This window comes from Dipodomys spectabilis, unplaced genomic scaffold (genome assembly GCF_019054845.1).
Source record: "Dipodomys spectabilis isolate Male_0828 unplaced genomic scaffold, ASM1905484v1 ptg000017l, whole genome shotgun sequence".
NCBI lineage: Eukaryota > Metazoa > Chordata > Mammalia > Rodentia > Heteromyidae > Dipodomys > Dipodomys spectabilis.
In genome coordinates this window covers 5660381-5682643 of record NW_024870694.1, presented here as the reverse complement: position 1 = coordinate 5682643, position 22263 = coordinate 5660381, and the positions used below count along the sequence as shown (strand labels likewise).

Here is a 22263-nt window from a genome sequence, read left to right as displayed (position 1 = left end):
AAGTGCATCATTTCATCATTCAATAAGAATAAAAAAAAGGCCAGGCACCGGTGGCTGACACTTATGATCCTAGCTACTCAGGAGGCTAAGATATGAGGATTGCGGTTCAAAGCCAGCCTGGGCAGGAAAGTCTGTAAGACTCTGATCTCCAATAAACTTCCAGAAAACCGGAAGTGGCACTGTGGCTCAAGCAGTAGAGCACTCGCCTTGAGCTGAAGAGCTGAGGGCCAGCGCCCAGGCCCAGAGTTCAAGCCCCACAACTGACAAAAAAAAAAAAAAAAGAATAAAAATTATAAGACAGTAAATACTTACATAATATTTCTTTTTTGAATGCACAGTTAATATCAGATCCTACCTTAGATATGATAGAGACTTTAGAATTGTCAGTGTAGGAGTTACCAACAACTATGATTTAAAACACCCTAGAAATGGGAATGTGGCTTAGTGGTAGAGTGCTGGCCTCACATGCATGAAGCCCTGGGTTCGGTTTCTCACTAAAGAGAAAAAGAGAAAAAGCTGGAAGTGGCCCTGTGGCTCAAGGGGTACAGTGCTAGCCTTGAGCAAAAGAAGCTCAAGGACAGTGCCCAGGCCCTGAGTTCAAGACCTAGAACTGGCAAAAAAAAACAAACAAACAAAAACACCCTAAAGTTCTAATGGAAAAAGTGGGCCAGCACGCAAAATTAGATGAGAAATTTAAGCAGAAAAGTAGAATCACCAAGAACCTAAAGAAATGCAATAAATCAAATGTACTATAACAGAAATGAATAATTCCTTTATAGTCTTATATAAGACCAGACCAGCTAGGAAAAGAATGAGTAAGCTGTAAGAAATTTCAACTGAAGCTTCCCAAACTGAAATTTAAAAAGGACAAATAACGAACAAGAACCGATATTTAAGAATTAACCAAGGGCTTGGTGCCAATGGCTCATACCTGTGATCCTAGCTAATCAGGCTGATACCTGATTGAAACCAAACCAGGCAGGTAAAACCTTGGAGACTTCTATTAGCTGGCAAAAAAAGCTGGACCTGGAGGTCTGGATCAAGTATATAGCACCATTCATGAGTAGAAAAGCCAAGCAAGAGTACAAGTCCCTGAGTACAAGGCCTAGTAATGGCAAACACAATAAAGAACTAATTGTCAGTCGATTGCAAAAGGTGTAACATGTATGCAATACGAATAACAGAAAATCTAAAGAGAGAAAGAACATCTTTGAATCAATAATAACTGAAACACAAAAATTCTTCAAAAAGAAGGAATATTATATACATCAAAAATGCAAAGAAAGGAAGAATGTAGGAAAAGGAAAAATTGAAGAAAAGTATAACTTATTTTTCCCATTCTTGGTTAATCTAATGCAATAAGTGGCATAAAATAGAAATAGCAATAATATTTGTAGTTATAACTTGCAATGAATGACAAAATATTATAAAAGATAGGAGGGAGGAATTGAAAATACCTTTTTATTAAAAAAAAAAAACTAAAACAAAACTTGTACTACCCATGAACTGTGGCAATGCTATTTAAAAGTGAACTTGGAGACATGGTCTCCCTCATAAGTGGATGCTAAATCCAAAAGGTTAGGTGATACGACAAAACTAACAGGACTTAAGAAACAAAGAACTCCTGCTCATCTGGTTGAACCACTACTAAATATCCTCATGCTGCTGATCACAAATATGGTATATAACATGTGAACACTGTTATATATTACAGACTGTGGTAGACAATTTGCTCCAGGGAAGTTAGAATGAACTTGTGACTTTGAAATTATGTAATCATTTAATCACAATCAAAAAAAAAAAAAAAAAAAGAACCTCGGGGAAGGGAGGGAGGGAGGGGATGGCAGGGGGAAACAATGGAGGGGGTAACAATGTTCAAGAGGAAGTGTACTCATTACCTCACTCATGTAACTGTAACCCTCTGTATAGTAGCTTTACAATAAAAAAAAAAAAAGTGAACTTGGAGCCAGGCACCAGTGGCTCACACATCTAATCCTAGCTACAGGTGGCTCACACCTCTAATCCTACCTACTCAGGAGACTGAGATTTGAGGATCTGGGTTCAAAGCCACCTTAGGCAAGAAAGTCTGTGAGACTCTTATCTCCAATTAACCACTAGAAAACCGGAAGTGGCGCTGTGGCTCAAGTGGTAGAGCGCTTGCCTTGAGCTGAGGGACAGCACCCAGGCCCAGAATTCAACCCCCACAACTGACAAAAAAAAAGTGACTTGGATTAGCTATAAATGTGTATTGAAACTCAAGGGCAACTTTAAAAAAGTATTTTAAAAGACTTATTGAGCTGGGCATCAGTGGCTCACACCTGTAATCTTAGCTACTCAGGAGGCTGAGATATGAAGATTGATTCAAAACCAGCCCCAGCAGAAATGTCCACCATGAGACTCTTCCAGTTAACCAACAAAATGCCAGAAGTGGAGCTCAAGGGGTAGACCACTAGCCGTGAGTAAAAAAGCTGAGAGATATACCCAGGCCCTGACTTCAAGTTCCAGTACAAGAAAAAAAAAAGGGGGGGGGGTGTAATTTATAAACTAAGAGAGGAAAGAGATTTGAATCATATAAAATGTTTAATTAAAACCAGACAAGGACTAAATGTAATTCACCTGTAATCTCAGAAATCAGGGGGCTAAGGCAGGAAGATCACAGATTCAAAGCCTACCTGGGAAATTTTACCACAAGAATCATTCTAAATGTTAAAACTGAGGAAGAATATTAGTTGCTTTAAACAATTAAGGAAGTATAGCTGGGCACTGGTGGCTCACACCTGTAATCCCAGTACAAAAGAGGCTGAACAGCTATGATAAACAAGAAGCTAAAAAGCCATAGCAAACACAAATTAGAGGAATTAATGATCATTAAATAATCATTTCAAAGAATTCTAAAGAGAGGAATACAATCTGAAGAAAACAATCAAAATCAAAGAAACACACCAGAAAAAATCACTAGAAGATCAAATTAGTAAACACAGGAAGGAGGAAAAAAACCAAAACACAAGAAACCAAGAAAATGATAGGAAACATGACACATCTCTCTATAATAATCCTAAACATTAATGGACTCAATTTTCCAGTCAAAAGAAGAATAGCAGATCGGATCAAAATAACAAGATCTAGCCAATGAGTGCATTTTGTTTTGAATTTTTGAATTGATTAAAGTTTCCACTAAGTACGATATGTGTTTTAATATATTAACTGTATATCACATTTATTGAATAGCTAAAAGATATTAATCTCTGATCTTAGATAAAAGAATTCAGATAAACATAAAATAATATACCTTTAAATATACAGAATCGTCAAGAATGTCATAAAGGCCATTAAACTAACTTATAATAGAAAACAGCCCTATTGCAAAAGAAGGAGAAAGAGGAGGAGGAGGAGGAGGAGGAGGAGGAGGAGGAGGAGGAGGAGGAAGCAGAAACAGCAGCCACACAGTTCCAGTCCCAACCATCGGGTCTTTCTTTCCTCTACTACCCTGCAAAAACAAAACAAAACAAAACAAAAACAGATAACCTAAAATGAAAAAGGTTCAAATATGAAAGACAGAAATCAAAAGAAGCAGAAAAATATTAAGAAAAATAGAAATAAAAATTATTTAAAATCTACCATTTTTTTTTTCTGTCAGACCTGGGGCTTGAACTCAGGGCCTGGGTCCTATCCCTGAGCTTTTATGCTCAAGGCTAGTACTATATAACTTAAGCCATATCTCCACTTCCTGCTTTTTGTGATTAATTGGACATATGAGTTTCATGGACATTCCTGCCTGGGCTAGCTTTGAACTAAGGTCCTCAGATCTCAGCTTCTTAAACAGTCAAGATTGCAGGTGTGCGCTACTGGTGTCCCATTAATCTTTTTTAAATCATATGTAGACAGCTGAATTCACAATGAAGAGACAGAATATTTTGAAGAAATAGTCAAAATGCCATATTTAAAAATTCGTAGATTTTTTTCAGCCTGACTAGACTTAGTAGATTTTTCAGCCTGACTAAACTTGATATACGATGAAAACCCATTGAACAATTAACAGGCAGTATAGCACAAAGAACATGGGGAAACTGAAAAAAATTAAAAGGAATTATAAAAAAAAGGAATAACAACTGTTCCTTGGAGATAACTTGGACAGAGAGAATAAAGAGAACAAAAACAGGTTAAAAATTTTTGTACTATGAAATTATAAGAAGAAAAATAATTGATGGTGTCACTAAAATGAATCGGATCATCAAACTCTAACCATGCATTTAAAAGAAAGGCATTCACTAGATTAAACATTAGTAAAAACCTTGGTCAATAGTGTGATACTAAATTAATTTTGCAATTAATGCTCAATTTTAATCCTGGTTCTTCAAGATCAACCTGAGTATTTGGATTCTTTTCCAGTACCATAGCTCCCTCACCATCTCTCTTTTCCTCACGCAGGATTTGAAGTTTTCATCATGAATATTAATCTCCACCTATATTTGATTTCACTAAAACAAATTGCCTTCTGTGACTATGTCCAGTGTATTTCTTCCCTGAATGTCCACTAGACCCAATAAGTTTCTGAATATGACTCACTCAACTCTCCCCCTACTGAATATAATAATTATCTCAAAATATAGAATTGTTAGAAAAATAGAAATGAGACTTCAACTTCAAATAGAAATGAGACTTCAAACAATTTAAAATGTTTGCAGCAATTTAGGCCAAATAATATGTCTTCTGACTGGTGTTCTGCTTTTGTGCCAGTAATGGGGCTTGAACTCAGGTGCTGACTTTATCATTTTCTCTCAAGGCTAACAGTCTACTACTTGAGCCACAGCTCCATTTCCAGCTTTTTGCTAGTTAATTGGTGGTTAGGAGTCTCAGGGACTTACTGTACAGGTTGGCTTCAAACAGCAATCCTCAAATCTAAGCCTCCTGAAAGCTAAGATTATAGGCATGAGCCACCGGCACACAGCAGGTTAACTGGTTTAGATAAAGGACAGGATTCAGGTGAAAAATCAGAATTCTGTAGGCAGATTATCCCACTAATGTTAATATACAGAACAGTTTTTTGTAGGAATTTTTAAATTTCATTTTATTTCTGTTCAATGTTCAGTGCTTAGAATGCCACATTCTTTATATTTACATTTTGTTATAAACTTTTTAAGTCTATAGCTTTTTTTGGAATAAGATACATGAGCAATATGGAAAAAAAGTTCAAATTTACTAAAATTAGAGTAAATATATAGCCTTTTTTTCTATAAGAACAGATATTGGAGTATTAGCTATTGTTAAGCATGATTTAAAGATAACTTTTTGATGATTATACCAAGACTAAAATTAACTGTATTTCAATCTTTTCAAGAAGAACTTGGTGAATAAAATAGGAAATGTGACTGAAAGTGTTATTTTAGCATGTTAATAGTCTCAGCAAGAGTATTAGACTTGTGAAGAGTGAAATTGTGGCCAAAGTAGTATTTTAAATATTTTCCAAGTTCTTTCTCTTTAATAAATAAAGGAATTTTAGCCAAGAAAATATACACTTAAATTAATGGGATCTAAAGACAAGGAAATAGAAAACAAATTAGAAAATGATTAAAAAATAGTCGAAATAAAGGAAAGACACAAAGAACAAAAATCTTAATCCATTTTTAAAATAAGAGGAAGCATCATAAAATTATAAAAATTAAAATAGAATATGACATAAAGTATTGTATTAGTCACAAAAACATAAAGTTTATATAGTACTGCTTGTATCAAAATTTCATTCCTGAAAATAGAATGGTCAAATCAAAACGTGTCTAGTCTAAGATCCTTATCTTTTGCCCTGAAGAAAAATAACTCAAATGGATTAAAGACCTTAATTTAAAACCTGGAACCTTAAAACTTCTGAAAGAAATCACTGGGGTAACACTTTAAGATAAGGCATAGATAACAACTTCTTGCTCATGTAACTGTTACCCCTCTGTACAGCATTTTTACAATAAAAACGTACAAAAATCAACAGTTAAAAAATAAACTTCAATAGCTTAGAAATAAATAGCAAGAACTGACAAATGGAATCACATCAAATGGTAAAGGCACTGTATAGCAAGAAAATAACCAAGTAAGTAACAGCCTATAGAATAGGCGAAAATCTTTCCTAGCAATTCTTCCAACAGATAATTAATAGCCAAAATATGTTAAAACAAACAAACAACTAAACACTAGAGAAGCAGGTGGGGGGTGGCTTGTGCTTGAAATACTAGTTACTCAGGAGGCAGAAATTGGGAGTGTTAATAGTTCGAGGCTAGAACCCCTTCTCAACAGAAAAGGATGAGTGTGGTAGCATGTATTTGTCACCCCAACTATGGTGGAAATGTTAAACAGGAAGGTTACTGTCCAGGCTGATCTGGGCAAAAATTGAAACCTTATCTCAAAAATAATCAGAGGAAAAAGGTCTGGACGTATGGTTTAATCTGAAGAGGTCTGCCCAGTAAATGCAAATCCAGAAGTTCAAACTCCAATAGATACTTCTCAAAAGAACTGTAAATCGTAGGCAATCATGAGAAAAATGCTAACACCTTTAGATATCAGGGAAATGAAAACCAAAACTACAATAAGATTCCATCTCACTCTAGTCTGAATGGCTATTACAACTATCATCAAGAATATAAAAAATGTTGGAGATAATGTGGTGGAAAAGAATGTAACTTAGTTCAGTCACTATGGCCATCAGTATAAGTTGCTCTAAAACCTAAATATATCTATATCTATATATCTATATCCTGGTATATACATAAAATAATCAATATTAATGTGTATTAGATACCTGTATACCTATGTCTATCAAGAAACTATTCATAATTACCCAATCAAGCCTAGAAACATATCATCAAATGAATGGGAAAAGAAAATGTAGTATACATACACAATAAAATATTGTTTATCCTTAAAGAAAAATGAAGTTATGTCATTTGCATGAATATGGAATGGATCAAATCATCATGTTAAACAGAATAAGCTAGACTCAGAAAGTGAATTATTAAATAGTTTTTTCTTACATAAGGAATCTAAAAAGAGTGATGACATGAAAGTTGAAGGGAGGTTATTAGAAAAGACTAAGGAAACCAAAGAAATGGGGTAGGAGAGGGAAAGGAAGGATAATGAGGGAGACAGACATCATCAAATTATATTACATGCATGTATAAACCTTTAAAAATGAAATGCATTATTCCATTCAGTTAAAATGCACTAATAAGATTGATGCATATCACAATGGCTCACACCTATAATGCAGCTACTCAAAAGATTGGGTTGACTGCAATTCAAGGCAATCCAGAGTTTGTAAGACCTTATCTCAACCAATAAGCTGGCTATTGTAGCATGTACCTGTTACTGCAACTATGTGAGAAGCGTAAGTTGGGAGATCAAAGTACAGGCATGTCCAGGGCAAAAAAGGGGAAAAAATGAGATCCTACATGAAAAACAACTGAAGCAAAAAGGGCTGCTATTGGGGATGGAACCACTTGCCTAGTGTGAGGCCCTGAGTTCAAACCCCAGTGTTGCCAAAAGTATGTGCGGTTAGGGTAAGGGTACAGATATATATCGATATATAGATATATTGATATCTACATAGATACAGATATATGTCTTTTATATACCTGTATGTCTTATATAGATATATATCACATACATATGGCATTACTGAGAAATAATGAAGGTGAAACTTAGTTTCTGGATAGGGACAAGGGTAAAGAGGAATAGTCAGAATTCTGGAGGATAAAATCATAGAAAAGGCCTGCTTTGTCAATGCTAATTTTTTTAACATATTTGCATTTTTTGGTGTAAAGGTGACATACAGAAGGGTTACAATTACATAAGTAAGGTAATAAGTTCATTTCTTGTCAAACTTGTTACCCCCTCCCTCATTTTTCTCTCACTTTCCCTCCCTACCCAACCCCTCCCCCAAGTTGTACAGGTTATTTCCAACATATTGTCTTGTGCATATCACTGTTGCATTAGTTCCCCCCTTGTTCTTTTGTCTTCTGTTGTTCCTTTTCCCTTCCCTAATTCTGATAAACATATATATAATACCAGGATACAGTGACAACAGGGAATATACCATAGCAGGAAGAACATACAAAAGAAACAAGAAACCACATAGTACATTAAAAACAACAACATCAAAGAAAAACCTCTTGTGTCCATGAACGTTAATTTTTTAAAGTGCCTAGGATTGAGTTATAAAATAGATCTTTAAGCTGTACATTATAAGTGGCATTACTAAATTCATCTATGTAGCTATTACAAAGCACAAGATACTGAATTTTACCTCAAATATAACTTAGGCGAGATGGAACCATACAGAACTTAGGTAAGATGGATCTGAAAACAAAAATTTTTCCTGAATGTTCTGAATTATGTAAGCATTTGATAAACACAGTATACAGACTGCTTATCTATGGAACTCAATAAATCAAATTATGACCCTGTTTTCATCAACCACATATCTTTCCAAGTCAGTCAAGTATATCCAACTTATGGCCCACCCACTATCTTTTTAAAAAATTATATTAAGTAATTGTACAAAGGGGTTTCAGTTGCATGAGTCAGGTCATAAGTACAATGCATCTTCATAAACATCCTCCATCACTCTCCTTACTACTTACTACGTCTTGGATATAACTATAACTTAGGAAAAATCTAAGTATCAAATAAAAAGACTTTACCCAATTCATTTTCATCTTTTTAAGTACTATAGAATATTTGCCAAATATTCTACTCTTTCACATAAGAGATATGTGAAATTTTATCTAATCCTAATAATTTACCTCAAATTTAACATAAGTTGTAACCCAAATAGATCATTTTACTTAATTCACTTCAACATACATTTTTTATATTTTTCTGTTATCTAACATTTTCAGCAAAGCCTTCCCAAGTAGCATCACAAAACAGAATTGCTCAGGATGATTTTTAAAAATTCTTTTTCCTACTCCTCAAAAGATATTTCCATATCTAGAAAACAACTTTCAAATGTCAACTGAACAACCCACACACTTTACATATAGCCCTCCAGTGCAGAAGGAATCAGTTTTGTTTTCATTAACTTCCACAAAAAACCAAGTTAACTAAATTTGTCAAATAAATTGTTTGCCTTCACATAGACTAAAGATAAGTGAAAATGCAATGTAGACTTTGTTTGAATCCCAATCTTAACTCCAAAAGGAAGATATATAGAACAACTGAGAAGAGTTAAACACTAACTACATATTAAATTATACAAAGAAATTTTGATTTTTTAAATCTAACAATGATATTTAAGATTATACTGAAAAAACAAGGGACCTTATCTGGTTTCTGAAGTTTTTACAGACAGAGTAACACATGAGATTTGCAAAATGAAAGACACAGTAGTATGAAATGACAAAGTAGTAAAGATAAGTGTAAATATAAGCAAATTTTCCCAAATTAATAATTGTTGAAGCTAGATGTTAGATATACTAGTCTCTATTCTATATATTTTTTCCAAAATATAACTAAAAAGAAAAAAATAGGTGAAGGTGATAAACATCATTGTGACACACTGAATCACTGCATCCCTAAAAAACCTTTATATAGCAAAGGAAAATTAAAGATATAGAAGAAAAAAGGTTGCTAATCAGCCAACTTTGCAATGTAAGATTAACCTAGATTATCTGAGTGGACCTTGTGGAATCATAAGTAACCTTAACCATGCAAGAGAGAAGCAAGAAGTCAGGGTCAGAATGATGACATGAGAAAAATCAACTGCCATTGAGGGTTCTAAAGATGGAAAGTAGCCACCACATGAGGAATTCCGAAACTGGATGACAAAATATCCCCAAGAGCCTCCAGAAAAGAATATAGCCCTGCCAACAGTCTGATTTTAGCCCAGTGACAACCATTTCAGATTTCTTACCTCCAGATCTATAAGATAATAAATTTGTTTTGTTCTAAGCCACTAAATTTTTAGTAATTGCTGAAACAGAATTAGAAAATTACTAACATTATTCTAGTACATTTTTATCCTAAAGGAGAGAAAGCACTGCTTTTACTGAGAATTCAGATAAAATATGTATACCTGTCGAAATAAAAAAGAAAATCCAAATCAGATATCCTTACTAATATAAAAGGTAAAGCTTCTATCCTTCTCTTTCCAGTAGTCTCAATTGCTCTTTTCTAGTTTATCTGCATTGCCACCCCTATAAATTTATAAAAATGTATCAGAATATACCTTCTCTGCTACTTTCTCAGCACTCTCATATGCGATCAAATTCTTATACATTTCCTTCATAAGTATTGACTATGTCAAATGGAGTACTCTATTATGGTGTGAACTTAATTTTACCCAGCATCTTCTTGAAAGTTTTTTTCCTAATCAAATTCCTCTTGGTCTGATTTAGTTGTCTTTGACAAGTGTGTGTGTGTGTGTGTGTGTGTGTGTGTGTGTGTGTGTGTCTGTGTGTGTGTGTGTTTACCACCTTTGACCTTTCTGTTGCATGCTAAGATATGGCTGAATTTCTTTCTTTGATATTTGTTTAAAGAAAATTTCAGGTCATCTACCTCTATACTTGTTTTCCTCCTCTCATTCTGCTCAATTACTGTGAGCCTCCTTTGCTAGGTTTATATTCACCAAATGTCTGCATACTGTAAACATTTCATCCAGACTCAATCTGACTTCTGAATTTACTGTACTTCTAATGATTTACAAACTTTTTCAGCTTGTAGATTTAGAGACAGTTTTGGTTCAATTTATAGCAAGTCAGACTGAACACGAAGCAATACAATCAACTTTCTTAACAGTAAGCTAATTTTATTGCACTTATCTGGGAAAACATTAGGTTTCTTTTTTCTTTATTTCTTTTTCTTTTTTGTTTGTTTGCCAGGCCCTGGCACTGTCCTTGAGCTTCTTTTGCTCAAGGTTAGCGTTCTACCACTTAAGCCACAGTGCCACTTTCAACTTTTTCTGTTTATGTGGTACTGAGGAGAGCCAGGGCTTCATGCATATTAGGCAAGCACTCTACCACTAAGGTTTGGGGCTGGGGTTTCCAGCCTCAAACATTAGGTTTCTAATGTCATCAAAACTTGTAATAGCAGAAAAACAGAAAGCACACAGATATATTCTTTAATTGCCAATTCTTACTTTCTACCTCCATTGCAAAATGGTTTACTTATAATAAAATGCATATATTATAATTAGAATTTAATTTTTATGGTGTTATTAATTCAGTATCAGTGACAGTTATAAACACTTAACTGAAAACAAACATTAAATACTATGTTTTTAATTTCAAATGATGTTGATCTAGCCAATCATTAAATATTGTTATATTCAAAATCATCTTAGATATCACCAATTTCAACTAGTAGTTCAAAATCTTCAACAGAATTGAAATCATGCTCTCCCTTCTAATATCTCATGTAAGTCCAGAAAATACCATTGGTAATTTCTGCTGATAAAATAACCAAAATAATCATATCTCCACTCTCATTGTAGTTGATTGGCTGAAAGTGGTTTACATCCTAATTACTGTTAAAGTTGTTTTTATAAAGAAAATATCTTAACAATAGGCAGGTCAAAATACCTTTTTTTCCCCAAATTCCTTCAGTTACTACAAATCTTTCATTTAACTAATCCTCTCCTCAGCTATCACAAAGGCCTACTGTGTACTTTCTGGAGATCTTCTATTATTAACAACTATCTTCTCTAAATCCTTTAAATATAACCTCTTTTTTTGATCTTCTAAAATTTAAGTAATGATTTTCTTTTTTTTTTTTTTTGGGTCCGGTCATGGGGCCTGAACTCTGGGCCTGGGCGCTGTCCCTCAGCTATTCAGCTCAAGGCTAGCGCTCTACCACTTCAGCCACAGCACCGCTTCCGGCTTTTTTCTTTTTGCTTATGTGGTGCTGAGGAATCGAACTCAGGGCCTCATGCATGCAAGGCAAGCACTCTACCACTGAGCCACCTTCCCAGCCCCTAAGTAATGATTTTCTTTACATCCTTATAAATTTTACCATTTCCTAGAAAACTAGAAATTATTCACCTATATATTTCTGAATAATTCATTTTCAATAATTCATTATTCATTTTTAATGAAATGCTACAACAGAACATACTTTGAAAGATATCCCTTTATATATTAAACATGAATTAAGAGCCAGGTACTGGTGGCTCATGCCTATAATCCTAGCTACTCAGGAATCTGACATCTGAGGATTACAGTTTGAAGCCAGCCAGGGCAAGAAATCTAATGCTCTTATCTACAATTAACTACCAAAAAGCCAGAAGCAGAGGTATGTCTGAAGTTGTAGAGTGTTACCCATGAGCAAAAGAGCTCAGGGACAGCCCAGGTCCTGAGTTCAAGCCCTAGGCCCCAAATAAAAAAAGCAGAAAAATTTACAATAAAATAAAATTAATAAAAATATACAAACTTAAAAAAGGCAGAAAAAAATAATTAAGAAAAGTTATCCTTTTTTAAAAACAAAAAGTCACTATAAATAAAAGCATTTATGAAGACCATTATTTTGATAGTTAAGTAGGAACAAAAGAAATCCTATATTAAATGAGTCTAGTCCAATAGCACCAAAGGACCTTTTGTGAGAAAAACTGATTGCTCTCTATAGTAACTTTAAAAATATTTAAATATATTTCCTACATTTTGCAATCTCTTACTGCAGCATGCCCTTATGATCTCATGATAAGCAAGCTGAGAGCTTGGAGTATGGAAAAAGTTGGCTTTTTTTTCTTTTAAATTTTTTAAATTACTTTTGGTTTTCTTCAGAAACATGTAAGTTCTAAGTGACTTTAAATAAATTATTTTTTAATAATTCATGGAAGATAAGTCTACACAGAAGTCATAGAACTACAATCAGAGAACTAATACTTAATAACAACAAAATTCCAGGCCAATCATCAAGTGATTTGTAGGTGATAAATATATATATATATATATATATATGTTTAAGACATATGTCATTATTGATATGTTTAAGACATATATCACTATTAATAGCTTGATATATTAATATATATTAATAGCATGATCCTTTAATCTCTTTTCAATTAATCAACCAACCATGTTATATCACTTTATTTAAACAGTACTTCAACATATCAATAGTATTTATTTGAATCTCCTGTGGACCCTTGCTTAAAAATAAAAGTACCTAGGCCCTGTCCCTAGATATTGCTTCTCTGAGACTACAATAAGGCTAGAAATCACTTTAAGACTACCAGAGATGAGAATAAATGGCCTACTAAGTAGTGAACACCTAATAATAAAACAATAAAACCAAAACAACATATTTATTTTTCATAGAGTTCATAGTATAATGGTAGTGATGGATTTAAAAAAAATCACAAGAGGAGCTAAGTTCACAATAGAGTATATACCAGGTACAATAGGAAAATAAAGAAGGAAAAATAAATGACCCTGATGGATAAGGAAATAACTAGAGCTAGTCCAACAAAGTAGTGATTAAACTATCACCTTTTTATTAAACTAGGTAAAGGCTACTATGAATTCTTCAACTATATTAAGGTGAAAGAGTTGATATAGTCAGAAACAATAACCAAAAACAGACATTGAATTATGTGGCAATATGATGTTTTCAGGGAACACAAACTGTCTAGGGAACCAAGGAAATAAAATAGGAAGGTAAACAAGTACCCCTTCTGAAAAGAATTATATACATATCAAGCCAAGCAGTTTGAAATTATATAGAGCACTGGTTCAAAATTGTTTCATTAAATTTGTGTTCAGGAAAGCTGATTCAAGTGTCACAAAAATATCTGAATAACACAAAGTTCAAGTCCACCTATATTAGATTTAAAAGTTTTTTTTTCAGAAAAGCAAAATGAAGTGTAATAAGGAAAATAGTAAGTGATTGCAAGAGAACAAGCAAGAAAATGTTATATAAATAGCAAGTACTAGAGATGATAAAAAATAGCATAAAATTCAAAAATATTAGGATTTGATGACTCATCAAATAATGGGGGGAGGGAGTCAAAACAACAACCTAGATTTATACTTTGACCATGCTGAAAAGATGAAAGTATGTAGCTGACAACTTCATACTATACAGAATAAAATGTTCTTTGTACGTTAAATCAATGAGTGTGTGTGTGTATATTTGGTGGTGGTGGTACTGGGTATCAAACCCAGGGCCTTGCATATGAAGTGCATGCACTCTATCACTTAAGCTACACTACTATCTCTTCCTATTTAAATAACATTCCTAATTTAAAATTTTCTTTAACCCATTTCTATATATTTTACTGTAGCCCAGTTAACCTACAACATAGTTATATAATCACTTTTTACAATTCATTAGATCTTATTCAGAGAGATAACATAGCATTTCCCTATTTGAGTATTATTTAAGTACCATTAGTAGATCACAAGCATGCTATCTATTCTAATAATTTACTTGAAAAATTTTACCAAATATCCTTTCTGTATCTGTAGTATGGTAATAAATATTTCCGACTATCCCAATAAAGAACATAAATATTTCCCCTCTCCATTCTGAAAGAGGATTAATGGCAGAGCAAACAATAGGTGAAGGCACTACACAAATTAGAAAGGGTGATAAAATGTATATTTGTATTATTAAGGTTTAAAAAATATCGTGTTTGTTGAGTATAAACTTTATATTTGCTCTTATAATAATATTTGGTAAAAATTTTCAAGAAATAGGTTAAAGAAAATTTTAAATCAAGACTATAAATGGCTTACTCAAGACAATATGGCTGGCAAATGGCCGGTGTTCTTCCTACTATGCCACATTTGAAGCAGTACATAATTCCCCAATAAAAATTTCCTTCTGAATAAATATGTACATGACTATATATTCCATTTTTTTGTCTATATTCACACATTTTCCTGAAGCCTGTTATCCTACTAAAATTCTCATATATCACTATCACATCCATGAATTGATGTATTTGGATTTTTTTCAGATTATAGGAAAGGAAATAGCCATATACCACAGATTAAAGAATCAAAGCGTTATTCTTCTATATAACACTTCAAATATGGCCTCTGGGAGTCTTTTACAAATTTGTCTCATGAATACTATTAACCCATTCCCTAATATGACAGAACATCTATTATTTCATATTGAGGGAAAATCACTATTTCATACAAGTTGTAGACTTGGTTAAATCTATTTATTTAATTTTAAATAAACTTGGTTTTTAAGTAAACTGAGAACTATAGACTTCATGTTTTTATAAGGACCACTAGGAATAGAGCCTAAGACAATTAAAAGGCATCAAAATGCTTGGCACTTAATTTATGCTCTTTCCAAAGTTTACTGTTTTTTCTTATTATTCAAATACAATTGTAAAACGATACCCATTTGTATCACAAATGATTTAAAGCTTTTTTTCTTACACAAACCATATCAAAAGCACATTCCAAGGTAACCTCAAAAGTGGACTATAGAGGCTGGAATGTGGCTTAGTGGTAGAGTGCTTGCTTTGCATGCATGAAGTCCTGAGTTCGATTCCTCAATATCACATAAACAGAAAAAGCCAGAAGTGGCGCTGTGGCTCAAGTGGTAGAGTGCTAGCCTTGAGCAAAAAGAAGCTCAGTGCCCAGGCCCTGAGTTCAAGCCCCAGGACTGGCAAAAAAAAAAGGGGGGGGGGACAATAAAGATTATTAATCATTGTATGCCATAAAGTGACAACTATATATTAATAAAATCCTATGCTATAAATGTTCATCTTTCCTTCCTGTCAGAACTCTTTCTCTGGTTTATTCATTAGAAGTGTATTAATAACATATATTACCTAAAATGTTTTCTCACTAAATCAAAGTACTGAACTACTTTTGAATGCTTAGAAGTATTACAAGTTCCATATTACATGCCATATTAAACCTATGGCATATATTTAGGAAGAGTCTAAGAATCTGAAGATGTTCTTATATTTAGAATTTTAAAGCAACTCCACTGGACCCCTCAAAAAAGATATATTTTCCTAACTAGTATCTGCTCAATTCAAGCAAGGTGTTAATGATCGTACTTATTTTATGCTGGTCAGTGAAACCGAGTAATAGTTTCTTTAAATGACAGCACCAGAAACCAATTGATTGTTTTCTCTTTCAGTTTACAATTACAACAGACACATTTTGCGAGCCTTTAAAATTACATTGCAAATTCTACTTTACCTTTGTGCTTATCTCCAACTAAACTATCATTCCTTTCCAAGCTGGTGCTACAGTCGATGCCTGAAGCTACATTAATGTTGTCATCTCAACAATTTCCAGTCATGTGCCTGTGTGTGTGTGTGTGTGTGTGTGTGTGTGTGCGCGCGCGCGCGCGCTTTCTTCTTCACAACAGGACAATCGGCTGTAAGTCAATACAAAACATACCTTGCAAATCTGGAAATACTCTGAAGTGAGGGATTCCTGAATTTCCTCTCTGAGAACCCCTGCAGTCCCTCCTGGGTGCATGGAACCACTTCCAGCCCCGCCACCACTGTTACCGCCACCGCTGCTACCGCTGCCAGGGGAGGAGGCAGTTAAGCCATCCAAAACTTTTCGGAAATTAAACTTCTTCATTTTCAACACTGTTGAGAAATTCAAAGGAGAGGAAAACCAGGTGGATTACATGGACCGACACCAAATAGAAAGCCTTTACCTTTTCATTAGTCAAGGCAGTAGTATCCAGTCCCCCATTTTATGAACATTGAAGATAACTGAGTGAAGAAGTCAGACTAGGTTTGGTCGAATTTTAATTCTAAATATAATCTCTTTATTAAAGAGAAATGAAATAAACCGCAACTCCAAGAGCAACAGTATTGCCTCTTCACACATCGGATTTTCAAGAGCTTTATCCCCAGCTGTAGCTGCGCTTTATCAGCACTGGGGTAAAAATAAAAGGCAGTGTCATCATCGTCATTAGCATTATATCATCATTATTATACAATCAAACCAGAGTCCAAAAGACGAGGACCCTCTGTGACTCCCTTCAAGGAGGGCTTTCTTTCTAAAGGCTCAGCTCAGAATATTGAATTTTCGGAAAAACGACGTTGCAGAGGAACCAGTATTTTCTCTGCCGTCATCTGCCGTGCTCTGCTCCCCATCATCTTCCTAGGCTCCCTTTTTTTTTCTTTCTTATTTTCCTCAATAGTAAATTGGCGGGGGTACAGGGGGTGGGGGTGGGTTTGCTATTTCCTATCCCCCAAAAGCCTGGACCTGAAAACATACAGATAATTAAATAAGCATCTGCGGGTGACCCACAGCAACAGCCGACGGGAGGGGCGAGCGGCGACGTCCCCACCCCCGCCAGTCTCCCCGAGTCTCCCGCCATCCCCCCCCCCCCCGCTTTTCCCTGTCTCGTCACCCATCTCCTTCCCGCCTCCCCCCGCCCCCCACCCCGCCGCGCGCGCCCCACGCCCGGTCCTCTGCCCGCAGCCGCCGCCACCGCGCCCGCCCGCCCGCCGTCCGCTCTCCCCGCAGCACCGCGGAGGCTCTCGAGGGACGCGAGGCGGCGGTGGTGGTGGTGGTGGCGGCCGCGGCGGCGACGGCTGCGGCCCGCGTCCCGCCTCAGCCTGCTGGGCGCGCGGAGCCCCGCGGCTCCCGCCGTCCCTTCCCGGGGCCGAGTACCCAGGCACGGGGCTCCCGCCTCAGGGCGGGCGGCCACACCGACACCCCCGCACGGACCGCCGCGCGCCCGGCTGCCACACACCCCAACACCCTCGCGGGCACTCGCGCGAACGCTGACGTGCGCACACCCACACACGCGCGCCCACACTCACACGCACAGGTGTGAGCGAGCTGCGCCTGGACGGCGGCGACTCTCCCGGACCACTAGCACACCCCGGACTTAGGCACCTTCCTCAGACGCCACCAGCCACCGGCCAGCCCGAGAAAGCCGAGGACGCGGAAGGCGGCGGGCCCGCGAGACGTCGGTCAGGCCAGGCTCCGGCCGCTTCTCCAGTCCCTCTGGTCTCGGCGCCTGGCGCTCTCCGTGGTCCTAACCGAGCGGGGCGGGCTCCACCTCAAGCTCCGCCCCTCGCCGTGGGAGGCAGGCCCCGCCCCAAGCTGGCCGGCACCTGCCCCCCTCCCGTCCTGGCCGCTCGAGGTGGAGAAGAGGCGGGGCTCGGTGACGTAAGAGGGCGGGAGCAGCCTCTCCGCCAATCCTAGGCTCCATAGGGCCGAGTGCCGTGGTTTCGAGGCGCGGAAGGAATTTGGAGATAGGCCGAAAGAAAAGCCAATGAAAGGGGGAGGGGACAATTTAGAAAAGTAGGTTGGGTATATGATTGACAGCGATATTGGCCAGTATACCCAGGCAGGATGCTTTGGGGGTCTGTAATTGCCGCTACCTGTTGAAGGACATAAGTGTGGGTCAATAGAATGCCAACATGCTTGTGCACTAGTGTGCCTGGAGCCTGAGGACTGTAAGAAGGGTTACCTGTAGGAAGGGTGTCTTGTGCAAGTGTTTTACAGTTTTTCACCTCTGTGAATTTCTTCTCGCTCTCCAGGTGCATATATTGGGCTCCCTTTTTTGTCCAGCCACCTGCAGTCAACTGGTATTGGTAATTAACCCCTACTAAACAGTTACCTTTGCCATAGCTTATTGAATTTCAATAGAGTTCTGCAATATAAAGCTTTCCAGGTTCTAAGAATAGAATACTAACCTTTTCCACTCTGTGAACTTACTCCTTGCTGTCCATCTTTACATACACAGAGATGCGTAATTTTTTAAAGAAGCAGTTTTCTCAGTAAGCTGTGTCAAGAACACATTTTAAGCTTTTTCTGTGAGTCACAATGATCGTTTTGGCAAATGTACTGTTGCATGTAGGGAAATAAAACACTGCATCAAAAGAAGAAGACGTGCTTTTAGAACCTTGAATTGCTATAATTGAACTAGGGAAATTTTGGACCTAGATTTGTTCATTTGTTAAAAGGAAAGACAGCTCAGGAACTGCGACTGTTGTATATAAGAACAGAATTCATCAGTAACCAATCCAAATGCTTATTGCCTTATATATTATTACAGACCGATAATGAACCCGGTCCTTCTTCCTTCTGAGTCACCCTCACCCCCCCTCCGCTCCACCTCCCGCAACTCAGTTAAAGGAGACTGGAGAATTGAAATGAGACTATAAATTGCCCAAGCGTGTAGCAAAGAAATAGTGGAGATGGAAAAGAATTCAGTTTTTCACACCTCCAGCTCAATGCTCACACTCTCATTCTGATTTTTTTTTCTGTACTTAATGTCTATTTTATTCATTTCCCTGACATCCTATACTTTCCCTCATTGTCACAGCTAGACAGTAACTTTCTTAAATGTAGACATGGACTCATCTATTTCTCCTAGCTTGTTTATAACCCGGTGTAGTATTTCACTTATAATAAACTCTTAAAGAGTTTTGGACAGGTGAGTCATTAAATAGTTACTAAAGATTTATGAGATGTGCAGGAGGGGTTAAAAAATACCATGTTTTGTGTATCCATGTATGATGTCAACTAGATCTTAGTAGAGTTCCACATTCTATATTGGATTCCTAACAACTTGTACCCAGCTAGAGATGACTCTGATAATGAGTAGCTTCAACCACTCTGCCGTAAACAGAAAGAATCCCTCAAAAACAGGGATTACCTGGGTAGGAATTTTAAATAGACCATGACTTCTTTCCAAAGAAAAACAGTCTAAAGCTTAATCCTTGGAGCAAAATCATCTAACCATTAAAGAAATATATTAGAAGGATCCTTTAAGGATGTTTATTGAAGATATTACAATTCATTTTAAGGAGTTGTGATCTTATTTAAGACAATAAAGAAATTGATAAAAGTAATTTTTCTATCCCTCTACCCCAAAACAATCCAATAATGGCAAAAAGTGTGAATATATGTTGCATTTCACAAAGACAATTGACTTCATTTGGAGAAAACTAAGATTTAAAAAAAAATTATCAGCTAAGACAGATTAAAAAAATTATCAGCACCAACATGCCAAATTTAGTATACTATGAATTTTTATAAATATCCCTTTTAACTTGATCTTTATTATAATTGTATGACATAAATATTGACCCCATTTTACAGATGAGGAAATTTGAAGCTCAGGAATATTGAAACTGTAGGAAGTATATGTGTGTTGTATTGCTCTGACTACCTTAACAAAATAGTAGTTTAAACTAGAATGACATTTTTCTTACAATTTGTTTTTGTATTTTTTTTCTTTTTTTATTGTGAAAATACTGTACAGATGGTTTTCTTACAATTTTGAAGACTATTAGTTCAATATCAAGACATCAACATGTTTAGCCAGTCACGAGCAGTTCACATCTGTAAAATTCTAGCTACTTGAGGAAGCTGAGATCTCAAGAATCATGGTTCAAGGCCAGCAAGGGCAGAAATCTGCTAGTCTCATTCCTAAAAGTAACCAGCAAAAATGCAGATCTGGAGCTCAAGAATCATAGTGCTTGTAAGACCCTGAGTTCCAACCCCAGCTCTGCCTCCCCCTCAAAAAAAATTTAATAGATTTAGGGTTTTTTTTTGAGGCCTTTCTCAATGGCTTGCAGAAGATTACCTTCTCTCTCTGACCTCTCTTGGTCTTTGGCCATTTACCCAGTTTCTCTGTGTCCCAATTTCCTTCTCATTAAATACAAGGCTGACTGTATTAAGGCCCATATTAATGGCCTTGTTTTAACCAAATTATCTCTTTAAAAATCCTATCCCTGAATATAATTGTTTCTCAGGTGAAGGCCAGGGGTTCAAAATATGAATTTGGAGGAATATAATTAAACCCATAACAATGATATCATCAAATCCAACATTTTAGCAGCTTATTTATTATGAGTTAAAGCTATATAAAAATGTTTACATTTAATTTCTCATGTAATCTTCACAACAACCCATTTATGGTAGCTTTTTATAACTCATTTTTATGGATGATAAAATTGAAGCAAAGAAAGGTTAAGTAATAAGCCCAATAGCATATGTCTAGTGGGTTATTGAAAAGAGAATTTGGACCCATATCAATCTTATCCCAAATCTCTTTCCTTGTGGTGGTTTTCTTTTGAGAAGACAAAGATTTTTCCATTATATAGATGTTCAATATTAGAAAAGTTATGACCAAACTGAAGTATCAGAGCAAAATAAAACCAAAGTAAAGCAGAAAATATCTGATGAGTTTACTAACTAGAACTTAAAAGACATCTGAGAGTTGCAGACAATGAGAACAAAAAAAAAAAAAATAAAGGACTTTGGGGAGAGCAAGCTAATCAGAGATTCTTATCTCACAGGAAATATCAGTATAACTTGAATTATATTAACAGAGACACAGGGGAGTATCCTACTAAAATAGAAGTAAATCAGTTATTCAATAACTAATTAAGACATCGAAGGCAATGCTAATCTACTCAGAGAGACTGTACTGTCAGTAAATATCAGAACAGCTGGAGAGAATGTGGGTGGGGCGAGAATGATGATGAAAGATTTCCCATAAAGCAAGACTACCAACTGTTTCCATTAATGAATGGGAACATCTCCAATCCACTTGCTGAGAGATACTGAGTTTGAGATGTGGCAACATATCACCAATCTTATTCCTTAATCAAGGTATGGCATCATCCTTCCATTTGCTGGCCTAGAGGTTAGAATTTTATTAAGAGAGGAGAGTTGGAAAACCTATATCCTTTATACAAAAGCTTTACAGATTAATTAGTTTTCCTTTCTAAATCTTCATCTGATATTTTTCTGACTCCATTATACATCCATCAGAGGGGTACTCATGGGTCAGTTCTTTTTCATATGGCAGGATATAGCAGCCAGCATTAAAAACCTTCATTCAGCATAGTCCAAGTCCTCAAAAGGAACCACAGGGCAAATTAATTAAATAATGTCATAGCTCTCATGGGTTTCAGATAAGCAGGTAAGAATCATTCGGATAGAACCAAAACATACAAAGTATGGCTCAGCATGCAATCAATAGGAGAATTGCAAACAGAGTCATGACCTTCATGCCTTCTAGGACAAAACTCAAATATTTGTTATTAAACATGCAATTAAAATCAGTTCCTTGTGTGTATTCTAATATAAGTTTCCCTATACTCGTCCATCGCATTGTAATGTGATAAAAGGTGGGATTTGGTGTTGGAAGAGATCTAAACTTAAACTGTGGCAGTAACAAGCAGCATCGGCCTCTAAGCCTCAATTTTTCCTTGCATATAAAAACAAATATAGGCAATCGCACACACACAAAAGATACAAGATTAAGCATTAAAAATACTTTGTACAGCTGTGTACTGATGGCCCATACTTGTGATCC

At 36.2% G+C, this 22263-nt stretch overlaps 1 protein-coding gene across 6 annotated transcripts in view; it reads right to left on the bottom strand.

The window, feature by feature from the left end:
- Positions 1 to 17967, bottom strand: part of Stxbp5l (syntaxin binding protein 5L) — a 179963-nt gene extending 161996 nt beyond the window's left edge. For 4 of the 6 annotated variants that reach the window (XM_042668305.1, XM_042668311.1, XM_042668310.1 and 1 more), the window contains exons 1-2: positions 17820 to 17967; positions 16356 to 16552 (exon numbers count right to left, since the gene is read on the bottom strand). In XM_042668305.1, coding sequence (XP_042524239.1) covers positions 16356 to 16544 — 189 coding nt within the window. In that variant the 5' untranslated portion in view covers positions 16545 to 16552; positions 17820 to 17967. The remainder of the gene's footprint in view (positions 1 to 16355; positions 16553 to 17819) is intronic. The other 2 variants (XM_042668317.1, XM_042668314.1) reach the window with 1 other exon arrangement.
- Positions 17968 to 22263: the final 4296 nt, after the last annotated feature.